The sequence below is a fragment of the Ciconia boyciana genome, chromosome 11, assembly GCF_034638445.1.
Source record: "Ciconia boyciana chromosome 11, ASM3463844v1, whole genome shotgun sequence".
Lineage (NCBI taxonomy): Eukaryota > Metazoa > Chordata > Aves > Ciconiiformes > Ciconiidae > Ciconia > Ciconia boyciana.
Genome location: NC_132944.1, coordinates 6,713,869 through 6,730,824, shown reverse-complemented (window position 1 = coordinate 6,730,824; position 16,956 = coordinate 6,713,869). Strand labels below are relative to the sequence as shown.

Below are 16,956 nucleotides of genomic sequence, written 5' to 3'. Positions count from 1 at the left end.
CAGTGTGATTGCTTAGAAACCCTCCAACAAGCGTGTGGTATGTTTGTGTTGTAATCATGAATCTTGGATGTTCTTTTTAAGATACACTGTCAAGTTAGGAGAAAATACCCTTTCCCAGCCAGGGTGCCATCACATATGTAAGAAGGAAATTGAGGAGAAAAAGTGCTGCCCAGGATTCTGGGGTACGGAGTGCTACGGTAAGTTTTTCATCTTTTTACAACACTCTCTAGCTGTTGAATAAGTCAAACCAGTTTTAACAGGAGGCATTAAATATGCATTGAAGTGATTAATTTTCGTTATTCCTCGAACACTCACAAGGTCTCTGTTATCTATCTGGGAGGTTCAGAATATAATGGGGAAGGAATCTCTTTGCTTCAGATGAGCTGAAACCTCTTATATTTAACACATAACATAACCTCCTTTGGTGGAACTTCCTTTTGTCTCTTCTTTAAAAATAAGCTTTTGGAAAGGGATGTTTTTGTTCCTCTTTAAGAAAGTTTCCAAAGGAAGAGGAAGATATTTCTTTCTGATGTCCCTCTAGTCTGCAGTGCATGTGCCATGTGTGCTCCTGTATAGTCTGGAGTTAGTCAGCCATTCAGCCACAGAAAATACTTAGCAATTCCAACCCAAGGTGAAAATAACCATCCCAAAGCTCCCACTCAGTGTCAAGTAAGAGAATTTGTTTTGTCTTGTCTCAAAAATCCAAAAGCAAGACCTACTAAGCTAAACATTTCTCATATGATTGACTGATTGCTGGAATATGGAAAGACACTCTCCAGCCCTGCAGAAAATGGGAGCTCATTTGAGAGCTTGAGCCTGTTCTCACACAGAAGTGGTTTGAATAAGCAGTTGGCTTCATCAGACGAATCGCATGTCTAAAACTTTCAGAAATAGTCCCCAGAATTTGGAGGTACCCCACTCCAAAGATTTGTGGACTATGTTTGTCTGAGCACATTCCCAGCTCTTCACAAAGTCAGGGAAAGCTGAAAATGCTCAGTATCTTTGCAAAGCAGGCTCCTGTCTGTCCTGAGTTTCACAACTGCCCTCAGATGTTTGATACCACCTCTTGCTGATGCTAGCAGGAGTGGCTCAACTTCAAAACATGTTTCAGTGCCTTTGCTGAAATGTAGTTAGTTATGGCCCATTGGGACTTTTCCTTAGGCTTTTAATAAAAGGCTTTTTTTAGATTTGCCTTTTTTTTTGCCTTTGCCTTTTTGCCTTTGCCAAATTGCTCCTTGCTGCTACTCCTGACCATATTCACCAACTCTGGGCCAGTGTTAGGTGTATTGGATAAGCAGGCAGGGACTTTGCTGGTGAAGAGGCCATTGATTTTGCACAGCTGGAACGCCTGGGGGAAGAGGAGATGGAAAGGAGGATATGGTGCTGGTTGTTCAATCTAATCTTGTCTGGCCTGTCTCTTGCCTGCTAGAGTGTCCTGGTGGCTCTCAAAATCCCTGCAATGGCCATGGGACATGCTTGGATGGTATGCAGCAAAATGGGACCTGCATCTGCAAGGTCAGTGCACAATTTATTCTGAGGGTGATGTGCTTTTGTCAGAGGGAGTTGTATAGCATCTGTGCAGATGCTTTGGATGAAGGCTGCCCTTCTGCCTGGAAGGTCATGAGCAGCTTCTTTCATTCCAGCATCAGTGTCTGTGGTTTTCCTGGAGGGCTGGTGTGGTCTGCAATAGCACTAAGACACTGTTGGTGAGGGTATGGAGTCGGGAAGGATCTCTAGGGAGAAATGAAGAAAGAATTGCATGAATTTAACCCTCTGATCAGTTGAAATAGTCAGTATCTGTCTGTGGCTGCCAGAAGCCCTGAGATACTTGGCTCTTAATGAGCTGCACCTTTTCCAGCCTTGGATGATATACTTCCCATATGAATTGGTCCTGCACCTTGGCAGGCAGATCCTTCCTGCCTGAAGGAGAATTTAGAATTCAGAATTCTCCTGAAGGAGAATTTAGGACAGATGTTTATTTTTTTATTTAGAGCTCCAGACTTAGTACAACAAAAGCATAAACAATTCCTGCACATTTGAATCATATAGAGCAGTGTTTTAGCTTAAAATTTTTAGCTTAATGGATCAGTGTCAGACTTGAAACTTTCTCTTATGAACTGTATGTTTTTACAGCATCCTTAATTAATAGCATTGTGAGCTAAAATACTACCTCTTGGGCCCTGCTTTGAGAAAAGTTGATTTTGGATTTAACTCAAAGACACCTTATATCAATTAAAATACATGCTGAAGGTCCCCAAGCCCTGTAAAATCAGTGTCAAAAGTCCCACTGGCATTAGTGAATTCCAAATTCCTTTTTCAGAGAGATATCAGAAGCCAGCTGATACATTCCTGTCTGTTTGTGATCAGGACATTGTTTCCTCAATGCCCACCAGAGTTTTGCTGGCATTTTGCATGCCCTCTCTGTGTCAGCTTACACTGTGATCTTCTTTGCCATGGGGGCTGGTTAATACTACCAGAGTACTGAACGGTTTCATTTTCTTCACTGTATTGCTTCAGCTGTCACAGAAAATCAGAAATGGGGAGAAACTTTGAACTATAACAATGTGTGTAACAATGCAATGATACAGAGAAATAACATCTGGGACATTTTGGGGCCCTTCTAGGAGCAATACAGTGGTTTTGCCTGCCAGAATTGTCGAGATGAAAATCGTTTTGGCCCAGACTGTCAGTCAGGTAAGAATGAGTAATTCAAGTGAAACCTCCACAAAAAATAACTGAGAGCAAGCGAGGAGGAGAGGGGTGCTGCAGTGAGGAGAGGCTGCTGGAAAGGAGGAGAGGATGCCAGCTGGCAGTGTTCAATAGCAGGTGTCTTGGCATTTTGTCCTTGTGCCCTTCTCCTCTGTCCCATTAGACAAATGATTCTCAGTCTTTCACTCAATCAGTCCATTTTTCCTATTGTAAATCTCTCTCCCCCCTTAGCAGGGCTATCCCAGTTTCCTCTCTGTTTTTAGGCAGGCTGTTACCTACGTCCCTGAAGTGACCCACACTCACTTCCCAACTGTTTTCCAGACTCCTGTAACTGCCCCACTTGTCTCCCAGCTTCTTCCTTGTTGCCCTCCCTACAAAATTAATACACACGGTGCTGTATGTATGGCATTTTTGGAAGCGATTTATGACCAGGGCAGCCTGGCTGTTAAAGGAGCCCTTTTCATCCAGCTCCTGGTTCCCTTGTATCCACCCAGGTGAGATAGAAGTGTGATGTTGGTGGTTGTGCTCACCCAACGACACCGGTGCTGGGATCACAGATGTGGTAGGCTCTCATAACACTGCCTCCTTCCACACTGGCTTCAGGAGACTTAGAGGAGTGGGAAGTTAAAACACGTGCCTGAAGAGATGGTCTAGATCTTGCATTCAAGGCTGCTCTTACAGGGCAGTACTTTGTCTTCTTGAGTCCAGGACTTGCAGTTTGCCCTCTGTAAGCTCTGACTGGCATGGCCTATTTTTAAAAGGGGCTACATTTGCTCTGGATTTTTGGTGGGAAATCAGGGTGCCAAGTCCCAGGGCAGTTGGCCAATGTATGTCTGGAGCCCTGTGCACTGCCTTGTAGCTGAAGGTCAGTTTGTCTCGACTTTCCTTGCAGTGTGTGACTGTGTGCACGGGAAATGCAACAGCGGTGTCGCTGGGAATGGAAGCTGCACGTGCTATGGAGGCTACACTGGCCCCAGGTGTGACCAAGGTAAATACATTGGCAGCTGCAGAGGGGCTGTTTGTTAGAGCTAAAGTATGATATGGGCTTGGATGCATGTGTCCCAAAAGGAGCTGGGGGGCAATGAATAGCTTGGGAATGTAGAGGGAAGATGATCTGAACACTGGAGATCTAGACAGAGGGAAAAGCTGGGGTCTGCTCCCCACTCTGTGACAGTGGCCAAGAGGTACCATCTCTTTGTGCCTCTGTTCTGGCTCTGGAAACCAGATAGATCCTTTCTTCTCTCTAAGCCTTGTGGGACCTGACTACCTAGGCTGCCAGTGGTTTAGCGGTATCAGCACTGCTTATATCCTCTGGCTTTTGTGCCAGCTTGGGGCCTCTGGAAACCACATTTGCCTTCATTTCCAGATATTTTGTAAGGTAAGTTGTACCTTCCAGCAATGTCCTGCATGCTCAAAGGGAAACTCTCTTTGCTGTGTGATTCCAGAGCTTCCCCTTTGCAAAGGCGTGACATGCGAGGCCAACAGCGAATGTGTGGTAAGGGATGGGACAGTGATGTGTGACTGCAAGCTGGGCTACAGAAAAAGTGGGAGCACTTGCCAAGGTGAGAAACTTCTCTGTGACCCTAAATGGTCCCCTGTTTGGAAAAATCTTATTGCACTGGTCTCTCCGGATGAATTTGATCACTGTGAATACAATGCCTACTTCCCTGCAGAGGTTTAAGAACCTGCTTTTTAGGGATCCCTTTAAGATTAAGAGCAAAGTTTTTGGCTCTCCTCTCACTTGGTCCTGAAAGCAAGAAATGAATTAGAGTTGCAGGTTCTATCCAGCACTCGCTTGTAAGTATGTACTGACTAACCGTGACAATGGGATATCGGTGAGTCTGTACCAGTTGAAATAGTAAGGTGTGTAATTGGAGGATTTCTTCACTGATTTCAAATTTAAGTTTGTGAATTGGTTTTGTTAAAAGAAAGTCAATAAGATGCATGTGGTTAGCTAGCTATGGATAGCTCTATTTTCACTGGCATTTTGCAGTTTTTGCTGACTAAACTGCAGTTTCCTCAAATACGATGGAAATTCAGAAGTAAATCAAACCATCCTCTGTCACTCACACTTCTGTTACTGAAGTAACAAGAAGAATGTGTCATCCAAATTCCTCAGATTAAAAAACCCAAAATGTCTGCTGTCTGAAATTATTCTATTTTCCCGGGAAAGTTTAGAAGTTTAATAGTATGAATTCCTTATACTCCATTCTTTTCAGGCCTTTTGCATTCTGCAGTGCTGCAGTAAGTGCTATTTTGAAAACAGAAACTCAGTTACTCCTACCTCTCATCTCTTTAATTGCAGCTCAGGATCCTTGTGCTGCTTCTCCATGCTCCCCACTTGCTGTGTGTAAGGTTCTTGGACCACAAAAGTATCAATGTACCTGCAAAGAAGGATTTCAAGGAGATGGGAAGATTTGCCAGCCCATAAACCCTTGTGTTGACAGCAATGGAGGCTGCCCAGAAAACTCTACAATTTGTGTTTACAGACGTCCAGGAGAGGTAAGGGCAATAACAGCATGTCAGCAACCTGTAAGGGTCTGAAAAATGGCCAGGTGAGAAGTTCTTCAAATGAGTTCACCATTGTGTTGGTCAGATCTGCTCTCCTCACCTTACATTTTGCAAAGGGAAACCAAACAGCTCTTTTGTAGAGTAACTTATTGGGTAAAAGATGATTAATGCAGCTCTGTAATGACTGTGTTGCCTTCCCTTAGGCATCTTGTGTTTGCAAGCCTGGGATGAGTAGGAGAACTCCTTTGTCCAAGTGTTCTGTATTTCCCAACGATTGCCGGCAGTATTTTTGCGATGTGACTTCCACGTGTGAAATTAATTCCCAGGGGAATCCTAGGTAAGCCAGCTTAAAGATTGCTATTAAAGAAGCTTATTCTGCAGCTAGAATGGAAACTGAGTTTGGATGAGCTGAATTTTGAAGAAACTGAGAGCTAACTGAGGAGAATGGGCCAGAGTGACCTTTTGAGAAGAGCCGGTTTGTACCAAGCCTATTGAAAGTAAAGAGTTTTACATCAGCCATTGTAAATTTTGGCATGTGGGTCACGAGATGCTTTAAATCTGGGGCAGCAGAGTCTTCTGAGAGGTGGAGATGTAGCTCCCCAAGTTGGTGGTGGTAGTAATAGGGTATTATCAGTTAATAATCAATCATTACAAGGGAAGTGTGTGACTCTTGTTTGCTCACATTTGCCCACATTTGATTCTGAGGGCTAAGCCTCCTCCCACTCAGGCCTGTAAGCAAGAAATTAATTAGAGTTGCAGATTGACAGGGAAGGGCGAAGTTGAGGGAAGAAACACCAGACCTCATTTAGTCCTCTGGAGCAAAACACCTAGAAGTTGATACCCCTTAAATGGGAAACATTGCCAGATCTAGGATCATTTTTGCATAATGGCCTCCCAAACACCAGAGAAAGCTTCACCAGGGATTTTGTGTGTTACCAAGAAAAGATGAAGCTTCTCTGAGAGACTGAAGAGGGAAAGAGCAATCCCATCTCCTTGACCCTTCCTTCTCCAGTGCTGCTAAAACTGTTAGCATCCACCTGCTCATTGTGTGCTCCAGCCCAGAACTGAAACACAGTGGCTTCCCTTTCTGAAGATATGCTAGCAAAGTGCAGGACACAATGTCCAGCACAGTCCCTGCCTTAGTATATCTGTTCCCCAGCAGCTGGCACTCAGCCCTGGGAGGCTGGAGTAATGTCAAATTCCTCCCCTGTGTCACATGTCTTTGCATCCCTGAAACAGAAAGAGCAGAGCTGATACTTGGACAAAACCCAAACGGGAAAAAAACATGGTTATCAGCCAGTAATCTTAAGTAGTCTCTGAGTAATGACTATAAATCCGTGTGAATCAGGACGGAGATTTTCACATGTAGATAAGCTTTTCTGGAAAAGTCATTAGCCTGTCTGGGGCCCTCATTAAGTCTAAGACGAACCATAGCTAACTGATGTGGTTGAGCTGGCACTTCTCACTGAAGCTGAGGGGTCACATAGGAGCTGTTTGCTAGATTTTCACTTAGCCTGTGGTTTTTATACATTACCTCAAATTGTCAGGTGCTTTATTGACTGGTACTGACTGAATATCTAGTTAGAAAGGTGTCGATAAATATATTGTGGCTATCTGTACCCTGAACTCTAGAGCAGACAATCCTTATGTTGATTGTATCTGAGAAAGCATCTTCATTCTCTTTGGGTAGGTCCAAATTTGCTTGCACTCCAGAAGTGTGCATCTTTTTTCCTGTCACTTAGTTTAGGCAGAAGTTCCTAAGCTCTTACGTACACCTTAAAGCTGGGATTTGTCTTTCAAGTAGATACTGACATGTTGTTCTACTCACATTTGTTGAATGTGTTGCGAACTGTTTTACAATGGTTTGTTATGTTTCATTCTTGTCTCTTAGCTGTGTGTGTAAAGAAGGGGAAATTGGAGATGGAAGAAGTTGCTATAAAGATCTCTTGAGTGAGATAAATCAGCATAATTCACGAGGAAGGTTTACCAGGAAATTAAACGTCGCCAGGAAAATGTTTGGTAAATGTCTTTTGAATTTGTTTGGGGAATGGAGCAAACGTGGGGACAAGAGTGTGTCAGAAAAGGCTAAAAGCTTTTCAGCATAATAGATCTGTTTCGCAGTGTATGACCATGGGCTGCAAAATTAAACACATCGCATCTCTGAAATCATGTTACCAGTTCTGGATTGTGAATTGAGGACACTGTTGCAGAGAGCACTGTGGATGAGTATTAGGGTATTTGACAGTCCTGGTGAAGGACATACAATATCTGCAGAAGAAGGAAAATGTGCCTTGGAGGTGTGATTCAAACCTGTTTTTAGCAAACCACCAGTGTGCCTCTGCCTGCAGTATTTATGTTGAAGGCTCAGCAATCTCTCAGCTGTCGCTGAGTTTTCTAGTGGTGTTGCTTGAGGCTGGTGTGCCATGGGTCCTCGTCGTGGTTTAGCCCCAGCCGGCAACCAAGCCCCACCCAGCCGCTCGCTCACTCACCCCCGGTGGGATGGGGGAGAGAATCGGAAGAGTAAAAGGGAGAAAACTCGTGGGTTGAGATAAAGACAGTTTAATAGGTAAAGCAAAAGCTGCACGCTCAGGCAAAGCAAAACAAGGAGTTTATTCACTCCTTCCCATGGGCCGGCAGGTGTTCAGCCATCTCCAGGACAGCAGGGCTCCATCACACACAATGGTTACCTGGGAAGACAAACACCATTGCTCCAAATGTCCCCCCCTTCCTTCTTCTTCCTCAGCTTTACATACTGAGCATGACGCCATATGGTATGGAATAGCCCTTTGGCAAGCTGGGGTCAGCTCTCCCAGCTGTGCCCCCTCCCAGCTTCTTGTGCACCTGGCAGAGCATGGGAAGCTGAAAAGTCCTTGATTTAGTATAAGCACTACTTAGCAACAACTAAAACATCCCTGTGTGATCAACACTGTTTTCAGCACAAATCCAAAACATAGCCCCATACTAGCTACTGTAAAGAAAATTAACTCTATCCCAGCCAAAACCAGCACAGTCCTCTACTTAGTAGAACATCTATTAAGCCTTTAAACAGCCTCCTTGCCAGCATGCACGTATGAGAGGCTATTACAGAGATGAAAAAGCTTTATTCTATGCACCATTGTGTTTTCTGAGTGAGGAATTGCTTTGCAAAGCATAGAAGACTGTCTTAGAACCCATGTACTGCAAGTGTGGGGAGTGATATCCACAAAGATTAGTTTTTGCCTCACTGTAATCCAAGGAAAGAATGAGAACCCTTTAGCTCATGTCAAAGCATATTTATGTTAGATACCTTCTCCAACTCATCCTCTGCACAGCCTTCTCTGTCTCCAGTAACTTGACAGAAGCATAGAGATAGGGCTCAAAGCTCAGCTTAGCTTTTGTGAATACCCCTCCCTGCTACATATCAGTGGTGCCAACACTCATTTTTTGCATATGTTTTCCATAATGATTTGTGGTATGGGCAACCACATGAAGATCTCTGGATTCCTAACTCCTGTGCAGTGGGACTTAATACCTGATGACCTTTGTTGATGTGGACTTTGTTGATGGGCCATTGACAATTGAGTGAAGACGGACAACTGTGGGTTCATGGCAGCTTCTCAAGAAGTATTTCGTCTCAGTAAATCCTGACGACACCCAAAAATTAGTTGTTTCAAGGGGAAGACAGAGGACACTTGGCCCAAGAATAGGTAGTAAGCATATGGGAACAAAATTATTATGAATATTCTGCAAATTTCAGCAGTGACTCGAAGTGGACTGAAGGCACCAGCAATCCTACAGAAATCTTGTGGGAAAGTGCTTAAAACCAATAGCAACCAAGCTGAGTTGTGATAGCAATACCAAACTCCCTCTGGTTCCTTGTAAACAAGTACTAGTTACTCGCATCAGGCCAAAAAATGTGCAGATTGAATTGTGCTGTTAACAAGAGGAATAATTATTGCTGGAGTTAAACCATATGCCAAGTAACTACTTCATGTTGCCACTCTTTTTGCAGCTTCTGGTTGCTCAACGTTGCTGACTAAATATGGGCCTTTCACAGTCTTTGTACCATCCCTTCTTCCGATTCATGATAGAATGGAATTTAACGTAAGTTTTCTTGTTTTTAGCAAATTTTTGCTTTCTTAGGATTCTTTCCTGCCTGAGTTCTGCAGCCTGTAAAAACTGATTGACACGTGAGAGAGGAACTTTGGAAGGCAGTATTTATAGAAGCAATCTCTTGGGAAGACTCTTCATTGTCTGGTTAAGTTGCAGTCTCATAGAGGATGTTACATCCCTCACATTATTTTTAAAACCTCTATCTCTCTCTCCAATATTGACAGAGTTTGTTTGGTGTTAATGTCAGGAAGTGTAAATTTTCCTGGCCATTCTTCATTTAAAGCTTGAACTTCCTGTGTGTAACTATTCTCAAAACTTTAGGTGGCTTTTCACTACTTGATGGTGGGGTTTTCAAAAGGAGCTGAGATTTGCATCAAAGTATTGGATTTTGGGCCTATGGCCCTAGATGGTGTATGGTGTCAACTTCTTGAGAAGAGCTCATTTTATTAATGGGGACAGCAAGGATGGCAGGGCTGAAGAAAACTGCTGTGGGAGCCAGGACAAGAGTTTGAGAATTCTAGGCTTCAGCAAGTAGGTCCTGCAGGTCATATTATTATTTTATTTATTTTTTAATTAAATTGTGTTGATTTGCAGCAGTTTTTCCACAGTTAAGCCACACACATTACATTTCCAACTGGTTTAGAAATATCATTTCTTCACTTGATAGCAAAGCTATCTATGCAGCAGCAGTAACTCACATAGAGTCTAGGGAGCAACTCCTAACCTACAAACGCCAGGGACATTAGCCGTCTCCTACTACGTTGTTGAGCAGAGGTTTCCACTAACACAAGTCAGGCCCTGTGCCTAGGTATGCATCATGGTAACTTCTGGATTCATAGAAAATAATCAGGAAAGGCCCCTGAGTTATCTAGTCTACCTATTCCCACAAGGATCAGCTCCACCTAAATCAGTATTGACAGAGGATTATCTTAAAAAACCATCAGTGATGGAAAGCCCAGAAAAGAAAGGAAGAAACTAAATGTAAATTCAGCAGCTTAGACCACCTACATGGTCCAACATGAACAAAGATTGTCTATGGGGACCTTCAGCAAGTTTTATAATCTGGGGCATGCAAGGATAGTTTTTAAATTGTCCAAGTCCAATAAGTTCCTGTCTAGGGGATTCCTCTAAAGTCACTTGCAGGTTAATCAGTCTCCCTGTGTTTGAATGCATACATAAACAGAAGCAGAAGGTTTGCCACAGCGCTACACCAGTGAACCAAAATGAAGAGGGAAGCTCAACCTTGTATGCTAAGAATTTCTGTGTGTGTGTTAGCTGGGAGAAAGGCAATGTTATGGCTCTTTCAGTAAATGAAAGAACATGTCATTTATCTTCTTTATGTGGTCTTTATTCCCCAAAGGATACCACTGCTGAGCATTTGTGTAGAATGCACATTGTTCCTGGTCTGCATTTGGTAGAAGACATGGTAAAAGTCAAGACTGTGTGGACCTTGTCAGGACATCAGCTAACATTCAGCAGCCAGGTAGAGTATCTCCTGAACTGAAGTCCTGGACCACTGCTTTCATGTAGGACAGACTGGAGCTTGAGCATAGTTTCCTTGGTGCGCTTTCTGAACCAGAAAACCTTTTTCTCTAATCAGCCTGCTTGCGATGAGAACAACAAGCTCCTTTGTGGAATCCAAAGCAAGGTGATTTAAGACCAGACACCCCAAGCAACCACTTCTCCTGTCTTGCAGACAACCATTGAGCCAGAATCTGACTTGGGAATGGTCTTTCCTTGGTCTGTATATGTATTCTGGAGAAGAGACCTTTTCCCTACACCATTAGCATCTACAGTATCCATGTGGCTGACGTGGAAGAGGCAGCAAAGTCTCTCTTCAGACTGAATGCTTCTCCTTGGAGATTGTGTGCTTAGACACAGCCACATGCTGAATATTTTATCTTCCAGTTTCCCTTTTCCCCTCTTTCTATTTTATTTTTCTTAGTCACCCTAGCAAAGAGTTTTTCATCATTATGTTCTGATATGGAAGGCTTTTTTTCCCTTTTTCAATTGACTCATATTTTCCAACATCCACTGTTCTCTCCCCATCCTGCACTTTTCCTGCATGCATGCTCACAGCTGGCCAAGGGAGAGCCGTATGTTTCCTCTCTGAGGATCCAGCCTTGGCCTTGAGGTCTAGGTTGTAATACACACACCCTGCATGCATCAAAAGGACAAAGCACTATTTGGAGCTGGGGAATCCGAACTGAGCTTGTCGATGCTCCTTTTAAATTTCTTTCTTGTTTGTTTACTCAGGAGTCTTTTGATCTGGGAAGTCTGCCCTCCCCTTCCTTTGTTTCAGCCAGAATCCTTAGTGATGTGAACTGAAGTTCAGGGCAGGGAGGAGCAGTTCAAGAAATGCACGTGGTGAAGTTGTGCTTGCCTGAACTTGGATTATGGCTGCAGCACCAATACCTTGATGCTTAGTTTGTAGGTTACCCTGGGAACACCGCCATATGCCCAGCTTCAGTGCATGCTTGTACACAGTAGGGAAGGACCAGATATGTGCCTTGTAATTCAGTGAGCCTGACTGGTTTGGCTTTGTTATGAAGACTCCTTGTTGGCATTATGAGCCAATGAAAGTTGCAATCAAAACTGTAGTTCCAGGATTGCTTTCAAATTCTCTGCGCTGTGCCTCTGTCCTTGTACTTGGCAAACTGATGCAGCAGCTACTTGATGGTCAGTGCACCCTTTTGTGAATCCAGAGCTGGGATCAAGCATCGTTCACACTCAGACAAACTTAATTCTAGAGCTGACTGTCCCAGATTAGGTCTTCTTTCTGTAATAAGACTTAAAAATACCCCCCAGGATCAAAATATTACCCAAACTCAAATAGAGGTGGGATGTTTGTTTTACACCCAGGCCTCCCCTTAAATTTACTTTTTCCAGAGTAACTTTGGTTGTGCCTTGACCTTGCTGACCCATAGGTGGAGAGCACTGAAGGGAACAATGATTTATAGATCTATTGGGATACTACCGATATACCACAAGAAAATAACCTTTTATTATTTTCCAGATGTCCATGAAATCATTTCGATATCAAGACCTGCCAGGAGAACTGTACAATGTTTTGCAATCGAACCTACCAGCAGCCAATGGCATCATGCATATCATTAACACCCTACGGAAAAAAACCAGCACTGACAACCTCAGAAACCCACAGGTACACGGACATTTGTATTTCTTCTGTTTTATGGGACAGCAGAATAAACACTTAAAAAAAAAAATCTATTTTCATCGTTAAACTTCCAAACCAATGAGGCTTTTTTTAAAGTGAAAAGGCTATTTATTTTGTTTTCAGCTCCTGAGAAGGCCTGTTAGGCATTATTATGTCAGTATGCCATTAGAAGTAGCTAACAGCACTGCATAAGCCAGATACGGACCTTGCAATGATGCTTTTACAGTGCTTGGATGAGTAGAGAGTTCTACTTTCGTGAGTAAGATCACTCCCTTCATAGCAAATGAGCTCTTTTTCAGTTGTATCTTACAGAATATGTATCTTACAGGATAAATATTGAAAAAGCATTTTTCACATAAAAATCAAATGAAGATTTTCTTTAATCAGTCTGTACTACATTTTGAAATTATAATCAAAAAGTTGTCTTTGCATTAAAAATATGTAAAATGAGGACAAATAATCATTAGACTTTTGCATTTTGAAGTCATGTCTTGTATTAAAGATACTGGGCAGGGGTTTCAGGTTCAAGTTCTGCTAAGCACTTTTCCCTGTTAGCTGGGAGAAATTTTTGCTACAGCTACTACATTGCTATGCCTGAGCATTTTTATATTGTTTCTGTATGCAGAAAGCAGGCCCTGTTACCTCCTACCTCCTTGCAAAAATTACTCACAGAATGACACAAGCTCTTGGATTTGGTAGGATTTTGGTAGTAGTTTGCACTTACTTTACACCACTGTAATTAATCTATAAAACCAGTCAGACTGTGTAATCTTATGGTTATATTTTGTGTGTTTAAAAAGCAGCTGGAGTGTTGTGTTGAGTGTTAGTAGCTCTTCAGCTGAAGTGTCCTGAGGATGGTGTATCAATTGTACGAGCTCTGGGTGTTCATGCGGATTTGATTGTGCCCATCACTGATGTTTAAGTCTGATGTCACTTAAGATGCTCTCAGTCTTATGACCTACATGAAGATGTTTTCCAAAAAGGAGTGTCTGAGGTCCAGAGGGGAAGCTGGACCTCTGTGTGTGTTGCTCAGGTACCTGCAGGGGCTCAGGTCCTAGCAGTTAAAGTCTCGGGTGGTGTGCGTGCGACTCCCTGAATGGTGTGTGAGCGCTCGGGCAGCGGCTTCTCCTTTAACACAGGGAAGGGTTTGCAGCTACTCTGGGATGGCAGGACAGTGAGAGTGCTCCCTGCAGAGCTTCTCTTTCTCTGGACTCCTTCAGACATTTCCTTCCCTTGTGATGTTGGCTTTGCAATGAAGGCTAGTGATCACATGAGCCATTTTTGGCATCAAATCCCTTTGTACTCCTGTCCCTTGGAAATCGTGTTCTGTGCCTCTGCGTGTTCTGCGGGAAGCACTTTCTGCCAAAAAAAAGTGCAGGTTCCTGCAAATAAAGGTCAGACAAGTCCCTTCACAAGTTTTGATACTTGAAGGGACATTTCTCCTGTTACCTTTGTCTTCATGGGCAATGTGGCAAAAAGGAAGGCATCTATTTCCTCTGTGTTTTCAGGAATATGCATACGTATTGTATTTTCTCAGCATTGGGGCTCATTTGCAGGTGGCAGAGTGAACTCTTGTCCTCAAAGCACAGGGAGGCTTGAGATGACAGAGCAGCTCCACTGCCTACCAGCCCAGAACTGATTTGTGTATCGCTGGAAGTAGTGCGTGCCTAGTTTTAATGATAGTGAGCAATTGCCTCTTCATTTAATTTAATCTGCAGATGGGAGTAGGAAAACAGAAAGGTGCTCAAGTGCATGGTACCTTGGAAAATCTGGTTTGTTGTGCATGGGAAGGAGTTTGTGCCTAAGTTACTGCAGGCTCAGTCCTTGCTAGGTCAACTGGCCAATACAGAGGGTTTGAAGACTTTGAGGATGATGGTCTCCTGTAGATCTTTACATGCAAACCACAAACATAAACTGGCCAAGGGCATTCCAGTATGTGTTCAGACCTCGCTTCAGCCCCAGCCATTGTTTTCCTCTTTGTATCTTCTTGCAGAAAACCATTGGTGAGATCCTGGCTTCAATGGAGATCTTCAGTAGATTTGAAACTATACTGGAGGTAAGCATGTTTGTGTCTGCCCCAGGAAGGTGTGGCATTGCTGCTGTTGCAAAGCCTGCTGCTGCTTTTTGTGGGAATTTTGAATAACATTTAAATGCATCTCAGTGGTTTGGCTTTCTTTCTGTATGCTTTTTTCTGTGTAATTTCTTATTTGGTGTATTTTACATAAGCAAATGTAATGGAAAAGATCGGAGTTTTCACATCTATAGGGGATCAGAGACAAGCAGCAAGCATACATGCTTCTTTCCCATCTGCTTCCCCACCTCCCCTTCCCCTCTCCCATGGAGATTTTTTTCTCCAAAGCATGTTTAGTTCTTGACCACTGTCAGGACAAAGAATGAAGGTTTCACAACTGCCCATGCCAACCTAGATTGTAGCTACCTTTTTTTGGGGTGTAGATCTCTAAGTGAAAGCAGTCCTCAGGTTATAAACCCTTGAGGCTGCTGTCCAGGATTCATTTAGTTAGTATTTTCACTAGGGACAGCCTGATTTTCTTTTTACCTCCATCAGAGTCATCTGGATCTGCTCTAGCATTGCTCAGAACAGTCTTGGTGGCCTGCCTGTTTTCAGCTCTGTGGCTGTTAGTTGTTTACAAAATTCACTAACTGCAGTTGTGATTATAAACTTGATTCTCTTTTTCTTTTCTTCAGGGAAAAAGATACGGTTTTAGTCTCTGTATATGTACTTGTGTGTTTAAAGCATGCAGGGAGCATTAGCCCAGTACTCCCTTGTTCACACTAGTGCATTCACACTGCTGCATTAGCTGCAGTGTGAATTAGCTGCATTCACACTAGTGGCTTCATTGTCCAAGCTGCATTTTTGTGGCATTTATGCCTCTGTTATATTACATACCTATCCTTGGTGTCCAGTTGCCTCTTGTATATGTTTGCTTTTCCGTAGCTCTGCCTCTAGTGGGTTGCTTAGAGTTTCCTCTCCCTTCCTGATAGACCCCCCTCATTAACTCATGCTAGATCCACAGTGAAACCTTTTATTGTTTTTGCAGAACTGTGGCCTGCCTGCCATACTGGATGGACCAGGCCCCTTTACTGTATTTGTACCCAGCAATGATGGTGTGGATAAGTTGAGAGATGGAAGGCTCATTTATCTTTTCACAGAGGTGAGAGTTCATAGTACTCTAAGACATCCTGAGCTAACTGTGTTGCACTAGGCTGTGCTGGAATGGCTTGTGCAATGTATCTGGTCATCGCTGAAAGTCGTTCTTCCTGGGGATGGCTAAACCATGTCTCTTTTTCTGTAAGAGCATTTATGGGAGAGAAATGAATGCTGATGGAACCTGCAATGAGAAATACGGTTAGCCAGATTGTTTAAATCTGATGTTTGGCTTTCTTTCCTCACCCTGGCTTTGGGTAGGGGAAAATGAAGGAACTTATTCTCCAAGTGAATTCATCGCTATAGTACATTGGCATCGTCAGTCATTGGCTGAAAGAAAATGTATTTGCCTCATCTTACTCCTGAGCATTGAAGGGGTATCTAATTTTTATGTTCTCTTCTTTCATTAGGGCATAAATAAGCTTCAGGAACTTGTGAAACATCATATCTACACTTCAGCAGCGGTAAGGCAGGCAGCTCTAATTCCAGATAACTGGGGTCCTTCGGGGCAGCATGTTATCAACTGTTTGGCATAGAGGTCAGAGTGTCAATGACTTCAGCTGCTACTTCTTGGACTTCCCCTGGAGGAGCAGAGATGTGATTCAGGATTTGATGAGGCAAAATGTTTACCGTGAAAGTGGTCACCAAAAGGAACAGCTTGCGCTCTTCCATCATGAAACTCTGAGTTTCCTGGGTGTGACGGTGCTCTTAGTTGGATGGCCTTTACAGTGAAAATATTGTCCCACAGAGTTTGCTGCAGGCAAATGCTCTCTTGTTATCACTTTAATTTGTTAAACTATTAATTAGGAGTGTACCTTAATTATGAACTCTCCAGCCTACAGTTTCCTTAAAACACTAATAGCGGCAACACGAAAGTTATAGCCAAGCGAAGAATTGGTCCAAACTCCCTGCTCCTTTTGCTCTCTCCTTGGGCTCCACCAGTGGCTAAAGTTAGAGATGGAGAACTGGTGCAAGTGAGCCTGTGATCTGACCTGGTCCTGCCAACTCTGGCACCAACGTTGCTGTGTACTATAACGGCAGGGTAAATAAAATCAATACAGTGCATCAACAAGACATTTTCCCTTATACAATAAACAAGAGAAATGTTTAAAGTTAGACACAAAACCTGTGGAGGAAGTGACTACTCAAGCATTATGGTACAATGTCATGTCCTTCATTAAGAAATATCAATATTATTCCCATTCTTTACTGAGAACCAAATGTCAGTCCTTGTGATTTTCCTAACAGAGAAAATGGGCAGCACTTTGACAAAAGAGCAGAACGTAGTTTTGCTTGCAAT

The 16,956-nt window shown here is 43.1% G+C and overlaps 1 protein-coding gene across 1 annotated transcript in view; it reads left to right on the top strand.

The window, feature by feature from the left end:
- The window catches only part of STAB1 (stabilin 1), a 62,649-nt gene that overhangs the window by 10,958 nt on the left and 34,735 nt on the right, over positions 1–16,956 (top strand). Inside the window, 14 exon segments of the mRNA XM_072875851.1 lie at positions 82–197; positions 1,430–1,515; positions 2,625–2,694; positions 3,602–3,697; positions 4,155–4,271; positions 5,015–5,211; positions 5,424–5,557; positions 7,112–7,239; positions 9,212–9,303; positions 10,673–10,795; positions 12,329–12,475; positions 14,484–14,546; positions 15,550–15,663; positions 16,067–16,120. Coding sequence (XP_072731952.1) covers positions 82–197; positions 1,430–1,515; positions 2,625–2,694; positions 3,602–3,697; positions 4,155–4,271; positions 5,015–5,211; positions 5,424–5,557; positions 7,112–7,239; positions 9,212–9,303; positions 10,673–10,795; positions 12,329–12,475; positions 14,484–14,546; positions 15,550–15,663; positions 16,067–16,120 — 1,537 coding nt within the window.